The 8145-nt window shown below is 52.5% G+C and overlaps 1 protein-coding gene across 3 annotated transcripts in view; it reads left to right on the top strand.

Moving 5' to 3' along the window:
• The first annotated feature begins 257 nt into the window (after positions 1-257).
• The window catches only part of Rhcg (Rh family C glycoprotein), a 24459-nt gene continuing 16571 nt past the window's right edge, over positions 258-8145 (top strand). For 2 of the 3 annotated variants that reach the window (XM_021167696.2, XM_021167695.2), the window contains exon 1: positions 258-512. In XM_021167696.2, coding sequence (XP_021023355.1) covers positions 326-512 — 187 coding nt within the window. In that variant the 5' untranslated portion in view covers positions 258-325. The remainder of the gene's footprint in view (positions 513-8145) is intronic. The other variant, XM_021167694.2, reaches the window with a different exon arrangement.

The following is an 8145-nucleotide window of genomic DNA, read 5'->3' as shown; positions in this document are numbered from 1 at the left end:
TGTTCTAATCTGGATGAGTGATGAGCATCCTCTCTCCCAATTCACCAGAACAGGGCGGGAAAGGCCAGGCATCGACGGGACGCGCAGAAGCTGGGGCGTTCTACATCTTCCTTCTGCCCTGCTCCCATCACCTGGAGCTTCCCTTCTAGGGGCGCTGGGCTCGGGGAGGCCCCGCGGAACTCTTGCCGGTTGGGTAGAGCCCTGGGCGCGTGGGCGGCACCATGGTCAGCTGTTCCGCGTCCGCCCCGCCCAGTGTCCCGGTCCTATAAGCGTCTCCCTGGTCTCGGAGCCCAGCGTTCAGAGCAAGCGGCCAGCAGTGCGGAGCATGGCCTGGAACACCAACCTGCGGGGGCGGCTGCCCATCACCTGCCTGATCCTGCAAGTGACCATGGTGGTTCTCTTTGGCGTGTTCGTGCGCTACGACATCCAGGCCGATGCTCACTGGTGGTTGGAGAAGAAGCGCAAGAACATCTCCAGCGATGTGGAGAACGAGTTTTACTATCGCTACCCGAGTAAGTCCTATGGCCTGCAGGCTCACCTAAAGAGTCTCCGGATAGTCCCTAGCTAGTTGGGCGGGCGCCTGACTGGGCTCCGCATTAGGTCCGCCCCTGGCTCTGACAGGCTGGAGATGGAGGGGGCCAATGATGCCCCACAGTTCCCAGCTGGTCCCAGGGTAGAGTCTGCACCAGGGTACTGCCTGAGCCAGTCACTGGAGAAATGGTCAGATGTGCTCACACTTTGAAAGGCTGGTAGAGGCAGTCACCTGAAACAAGTGGGCCGATTTTGTGATTGTTGTTTGGGTTTGTTTTTTTTTTTGTTTTTTTTTTTTTTTGGTTTTTCGAGACAGGGTTTCTCTGTATAGCCCTGGCTGTCCTGGAACTCACTTTGTAGACCAGGCTGGCCTCGAACTCAGAAATCCGCCTGCCTCTGCCTCCCAAGTGCTGGGATTAAAGGCGTGCGCCACCACGCCCGGCTGTGATTGTTGTTTGGTTAGTTTGATTTTTTTTTTTCTTTTTATTTAACCTTCATCTCTCTCCCAGCCATCAGATGCCTCCTGTGTCCCTGACCTACTTGGTGTCATCAAAAGCCAGAATTCCACCTTTACCACCCAAGTAGCAGGTGATCTGGCTTGCACATACCTCAAATATAGATAGATGTCAGGGATCACAATGATGGCGTGATAGCCCTCCACTTCTGATACCGAGACTGGTGTGTGGGACCAGAGGTGGTGCTGGGCCACGAGGTCCCAGGGTTTGGAAAAAAAAAAAAAAAAGCCAGTGGCCATCCTTCCTTTTCCTGGGATTTTTCTGCATCCGTGATGCTATGGCTAAGAATATGGCTGTAGGGGCTGGAGAGATGGCTCAAGAGTTAAGAGCATTGGCTACTTTTCCAGAAGACCAGGGGTTTGATTCTTAGCCCTTAAATGGTTGCTCGCAACCATCTATAACTCCAGTTCCAGGGAATCTGATGACCTCTTTTGCCCTCCCTGGGCACCAGGCACACATGTCAAGCATTCAGGAAAAACACTCTAACAGATTTTTTAAAAGACGATGAAGAAGAATATGGCCCTTAAATGACAAACCTCTCTTCTATCGTGGCTCTGCTGGTTCAGGGTGGGTGGTCTCAGGCTGGTGTCAATCAAAATGAACCTTAACTTCCTTCTCTATGGGGTGATGGTGGGACCCACCCCACAGGAGGGGTGTGAGGGACAGGACTGGGAGCAATCCTCACTTTACAACAAAGCAATCAATAACAAGAGCACTACACACAGGCACCTTAGGACTTAAGGCATCTCTGGGAGCTTATGAGCAGCCCAAGGTCACTGCAGGCAGCCTAACCTTGGACTCCCAGCCCAGGACCCAGTCATTGCCCTTGTGCTTTCTGAGAGTTTCCACTTTGTCCACTAGCAGCCAATGACAATTCCTCTACCAGTTGGTGCTCATGCAGTCATAGGCCATTGGTTTTTTGAGGGAACTCTGAAGGTTTTCTCTCCAGCAGCTGCCTATATCAACCTTTGTTCCCTCTGTGGCTTGTATGCTCAGCAGCGGAGCATCCTCTGTTTCTGGAAATAAAGGGGCTTGATTCAGGGCTGAGTGTTTCAAAAGAGGTCTCGGCATCTGTAATTTCAGAATCCACAGTGCAAACCCGCTTTTCATGTTGCCAAACTTTCCCCTTCTGGGTGAGGACCTAGCAAGCGAGTGGGGAAGCAGGCGAGCTTAGGATTCTTTTTCTTTCTTTCTTTTTTTTTTTTTTTTTTTTTTTTTGGTTTTCCGAGACAGGGTTTCTCTGTGTAGCCCGTGTAGCCCTGGCTGTCCTGGAACTCACTTTGTAGACCAGGCTGGCCTCGAACTCAGAAATTCGACTGCCTCTGCCTCCCAAGTGCTGGGATTAAAGGCGTGTGCCACCATGCCCCGCAGGATTCATTCTTGACTCTCCAGCTGTTTTGCTCACATCTGGGCACCAGAGTCAGCCCCTCAGAAAAGGGCAAGGCTTCCGTAGCTGTTTGTAGTTCTTTTATCTTTTTTGGTAGATAGTCATCAAGACCCCACAATGGAAAGCTATAAAACCTAATGTCCCTTAAGAAGTGATGTGGTCTTCAGTCTCCCCAGCTCCTATCCTGTCCCTCCATCATAGCCACTTGTCTTCTTTTCTGTCCCTCCATTAGTATTTATCAACATGACCAAGGGATGCTGGCAGCAATGAGTCAGGACCAAGACATAAACCCTGACCGTCCCCGTGAATTAGGGTTTCTGGTCCCTCTGAACTAACAAGTTGTACACCCTGGGTCTCTGGTCTTCAAGGACTCCTAGATTTATTGGGAACACAGCTCTGCTTCTCATACCACCCAAGACCAGTGGTGCTGATGCTGGTGCTCTGAGCAGACAGCCAGTCTCTGACAATGGGGAGTTCTGGTTGCTGCAGAGGGGGCAGGGCAGCCAAGGGACTTCTGAAAGGGAAGCCCGGGAAGTGGGGTAAGAGGCTCAGAATGGCCTGAGAGAAGGGTTCTAAGAGAGAAGGAGGAGCATGCTCTCGTCTCTGAGAGCCCTAACCACCAAGGATGCATCCCCCCAGTTGCCCTTGTCACTAATTCCTACAGATATGGGGGAGCACTTGCATGCAAGCAGGAAGTGGGAAGTAACTTTGGCCTCGGTGTTCCTTGGCAAGGACAAGAAGGACTGAAGTACCTGTAACCAAGCATGGGCTCTCTCCTTGATCATCTCTACCATCCCTAAGGGGAGACATTGCTACTCCCCATGCCCATTTCACAGATGAGAAAACTAAACCCATGTACCCGACATGTCTCACACAAGTCACTCAATAGGAGAGGAAGCTCATCCTGGGGTCTGAGCCCATCCTCTTGAGTGACCTCCCACCCCATATCCTATCCTTCCCCTCTCCCCAGCACCACTCTTTGAACCCCCTTGATCATGGTGACTGTAGTTAGGAGAGTGAAACTTCCTGATCAGGGGGGTCTCCAGGCCCTGGTTTCTGCATGATCCGGTAATTCCCAAGGGTGTAGGACAGGGCAGGCCCCTGTGGCACTTCTAGTTCTTGGCTTGCAGCCATCAGCACCTATGCAGAGTGAGCTGTGGGGCCTCATTCCTACCCAGGGGATTCGTGGAGCCTGCTGGGCATCTCTGGTTTCCAGAGCAGGCCAGCACAAGGACTCAAGAGGGCCTGTGGTTAGCACCCCGGCCGGCCACAGCTCTTCACAGACAGCAGACCCAGAGCTACCTCAGGATGTACCCTGATGCCCTTGGAGAACCACAGTGCCAGGTCAGCTGCTGGATGGAAAACTTCCTTCTAGCTGGCGTAACAGTCTCAGTGACCATGGGCTATGGCTGCAGAAGCTGGCCCAAGGAGGGCCACCAAGTCCTGACCCTAGAAGCTACCAAGCACACCAAGAGCGGGTGCAGACTTGTTTTAGGAGAGAGGCTGGAGCAGAGAATGCTCAGATTCCAAACAATTAAGGGTCTGTTTCCTGAGGCCAGAGCCTCCAGGGTTGCCTGGTCCTCTAGTGGCTAGTACCTCAGACTCAGTCCCATCCCATCAGGACTGGTTTAACTAGAACAAGTAGAGAGCATAGCCTGGTAGTGAGCCTTGCAGTGAAGTATCTGGGTTAGATCTATCACTCGATGCCCTAACCCATAGCCTCAGTCTGCCCTTCTGTAGAGTGGGACTATGCTGCATAGAGTGTCTAAGAGGATTCATGGTTTTTAGGATGAGGGCTCTTAGTAAATACTGTCATGGGCCTCCAGAAGGGAGTCAACACACTGTGGTGTTTAAATGGAGGCCCAGCATCAGGCTAGAGACGTGGCTGGGAAGTATGTCCCTGGGACTGGCTAGAGCTAGCGTAAGCTTTACGCTCCTTCATGCTGCCTGCCTGCTGTCAGGCAGGAAATGTATTCTCTTCATTTTCCAGTGGAAGAAAATGTGGATGAGGGAGCCCAGTGCTGTGGCACTGGTCACTGTCCCTAGGACGGACAGTTGGCAGGGATGACGCCAAACCCTTCGACTGCACAGCCTGCCTGCTTTCTGGAGTTGACTGTGGCATTGCTGCCCCCACCAGGACACTGTGCAGTGCAGGTGTAGGGCGAAGTAGGCAGCTGCCAACCGGCGTTTAAGAAAGCAAGCAAGGGGTAGGCGAAATGGTTCAGCTGGGGCACAGGGCCAAGAACTTGAGTTTGATCCCTGTGGCCCACGATGGAAGGAGAGAACCAATTCCAAATGTTGTCGTCTGACCTCGGCACTTATCCACAATTGCCACCATCATTGTTATTGTCGTTGTTGTTGTCATTCCACAAAACTAGAGAGGCTTGGCTGCCCTCTGGGACATGGAAGGAGAGGTCCAATCCCTACAGGGCACCACCCTTAGTGTGCTGATACAGTAGAAGTGGGGACAGGGGCTTCGTCAAATCTCCCGAGTGGGAAACTTTACTGTGAACTTTGGTTGAACACCTTGTGGCTGGGGGATGGGGCACCACACAGAAAAGACGGTCGGTCGGAAGGGGGTCAGGGGTACTGGGGTTCTCATCTGAGGAGTTACAAAGGAGCAGGGAGGGGGAGAATGGGAACAGCTATGTAGTGGCGCCCTCTGGTGGAAGTTAACATAGTTGGCCACTAGTGTGCAGAGCTGCCTCATTAGACCTTGGGAGAGTTGCCCTACTCTGGGAAGAGCAGCAGAGGGCCAACTAACACTTCCCTGTATGTAGCAAGTCACCTGCTCCTGGTCACTCCTGACAGAGAACAAGAGAAACACCTGCTCACTTTTGAGCAACAGCCCGTGCCAGGTCTTTGATGGGTTCCCTCATTAGAAGCGCCCCACAGAACCTCCTGGGCTAGCTGCCTGTAGGACATGCCTTTGGTGAAGTCATACAGACCAAATTCCCGCATAATGACTGCCTGAACCTCTCCAGTTAGCACAGAGCCTTAGGAAACAGGACTTGATGGGTGGATGGTTTCAGTGTTGATTCAGGACCAATTTGGAAGAGAAAGGGGAAGAGAATGTGTCCAATGAGGGGAAGCTACATCTCTAGAGAGGGACAGAGAAGGCCAGGTCACCCAAGGGAGTAGGGTAAGGGGGACAGATGGGGCAGAAAGACAGGAAAAGACAGGGTTTCTCATGCCTGGGACGCAGCGACACCAAAGGCAGCTTCAATGTGTGTTGTGTGCCCTGGTGCCCCTCTCCTCCTCTTCATCTGCATGACTCCTTTGTGGCATTCGGATCTCGACCCCCTTCTTGAAAGGCGCTCATTCTGACAGGACGTTTTTTCCCGAGGGGGCCTCCCCCAGTGTTCCCTTTCTTCCCCTTCGCTGCAAGGCACACTCATGTTTGATCTGTTTCTCTCTTCATTCCCACACTCCGGCTTGAGGGCCTGTGTGCTGCAGGGCAGTTGGTAGTTGGTCCTCTCAGGCTTCAGGGCCTGCCTCCTCCTCCATGGTCAGTTGTTTTAGGCTCACCACAGCCAAGGCTGGCACCCAGCACGTAACCTCACACAGCCTGCCACTTCAGTCCCTTTGCTCCGGGTTCGTTACACAGCCTGCCGCTTCCAGTCCCTTTGCTTCAGGTATGTCCCTGGCCCTGTCTTCATGCCACACGGAGCTCTCCGCCCTGCTTGGGAGACTGTCTGTCATCTGAACATGCCGCCTCTCCTCACAGAACAATTCTGGTCTGTCACTTGTCTGTTCTTCCCAGAATAACCACAAGCTCTCCCAAGCTCTCCTGTAGCACTGGCCTGTCACATACATTGGCTCCATTTTCTCCAGAACAGCTGGCAACTTGATTAGGCATGGCACACGGTAATATACGGAATCCCCATACATTTAGAAACCCCAGCCGGGATGATGTGTCTGCTCTGCTGAACTCAACAGAGCCTAAAACCTTGAAGCAGATGCAGAGTGCCACCCTGAGGTACATGGGGCAGAAAGGGTGAGCTTTCTTCTAGCCATTTGTGCTCCTGCCCTTTGAGGAGCTGGGAGGCCTGTTACTTTTGTTCAGCTTCTGCTGGCCCAGAGGCCTGTGGCCATGGCTTGGGCCTCAGGGGAGCCTGAGGCAGGGTGGGTTGGGGAGACAGAGTAGGACAGGTCGCTGTTCGCCAAACTCCAGCGGCTCCAGGGCTGGTCAGCCCTGTGTGTGGTATTAGAAGGAGAGAGGCCTCAGGCTAGCCACACTGTAAAATCACCCTGATGCTCTTTAACTGTGCCCAACTAACTGCAAGATAAAAGTAGTAAGGCTATACTCTTGTTGGTTTGTTTGTTTTTTTAAATACAAACACAATGTAATTTGCATGTGTGGGGAGTGGGGCAGGGTTGACTCACGAATGTCTATGCATCACTTGCATGCATGCTGTCTACAGAGGCCAGAGGGTGTTAGACCCCTGCAAGAGCAGCCAGTATGCTGTACTCTTGTTGAGGGGGAAGGGAGGGGAGAGTATTGAGACAGGCTTTCTCTGTATAGTCCTGGCTGTTCTGGAACTCTGTAGACCAGGCTAGCCCCAGTCTCAAGAGATCTGCCTGACTCTGCCTCCCAAGTGCTAGGATTAAAGGCATGTACCACCACTGCCCCCCAAGAGGTTTCTTTGGTAGGAGGAGGGGATGGGGGTAAGCTTCAAGACAGGGTTTCTATGTGTAGCCCTGCTGTCCCAGAACTCATGTTGTAGACCAGGCTAGCCTCAAACTCCAAGATCCGCCTGCTTCATGCACATGCTGAGATTATGTGTGCCACCACAGCCCTGCTGTGTTGTACTCGTGCAAATATCACGGAGTGCCCACCTTGGCACTCTCCCAGATGCTAAGAATACCCTGGTGGCCAACACAGGTACGGCCCATGTTCCCAGAGCTGTATAGTCTAGTAGGTTAGACAAACAAGCAGACATACAACTTCGAGTTGTAATGAAACTGGGAAGGACATGAGGGGACACCCGGCCTTAAAGTAGGTAGGTGGTCAAAGCTGGGTCTAGTGGTATTAACCTTTAATCTCAGCACTCGGGAGGCAGAAGCAGGTAGATCTCTGTGAGCAGGAGGCCAGCCTGATCTACACAGTGAGTTCCATGACAGCCAGAGCCAGGGCTACACACTGAGACCTTGGTGGTCAGCAGGCTTCTCCGTGAGGAGGTATTGGGCTGAGATATGTACGGAGACATTTGCTGGCCACTCTGCAATGGCCTTTCCATAAAGGGAGCTCCACCAGAGCAATGCCTCTGCAGTAGGACTGAGAATGAAAGGGGGAGGGGAGGGGAGTGCAGGAGGCACACAGAAGGGAGGGTGGAAATGGACACAGTGAAAGAAGGCTGGTGGCCTTGCAGCCCCCTAGAGCTGCCTGGTCTTTCTCTTTTTTAGCTTTCTCTTTGGAAATAATTTCAAATTTACAAAAGCTGCTAAAAATAGAGAGACTACAGTGAGACACAGTAGGCTGTGTACACTTTAACTCGGGTGTGGGCATTGTTCTTTCTGTCCCTAGCTACACACACACACACACACACACACACACACACATGCACACGCACACTTTACCCCACGAATCACTTGGAGGGTGAGTTACATTCTTCGTCACCTGCCTGCCTTCCTTCCTTCCTTCCTTCCTTCCTTCCTTCCTTCCTTCCTTCCTTCCTTCCTTCCTTCCTTCCTCCCTTCCTCCCTCCCTCC

Source organism: Mus caroli, chromosome 7 (assembly GCF_900094665.2).
Source record: "Mus caroli chromosome 7, CAROLI_EIJ_v1.1, whole genome shotgun sequence".
NCBI classification, from domain to species: Eukaryota; Metazoa; Chordata; class Mammalia; order Rodentia; family Muridae; genus Mus; species Mus caroli.
This window is presented reverse-complemented; position numbering and strand designations above follow the sequence as displayed.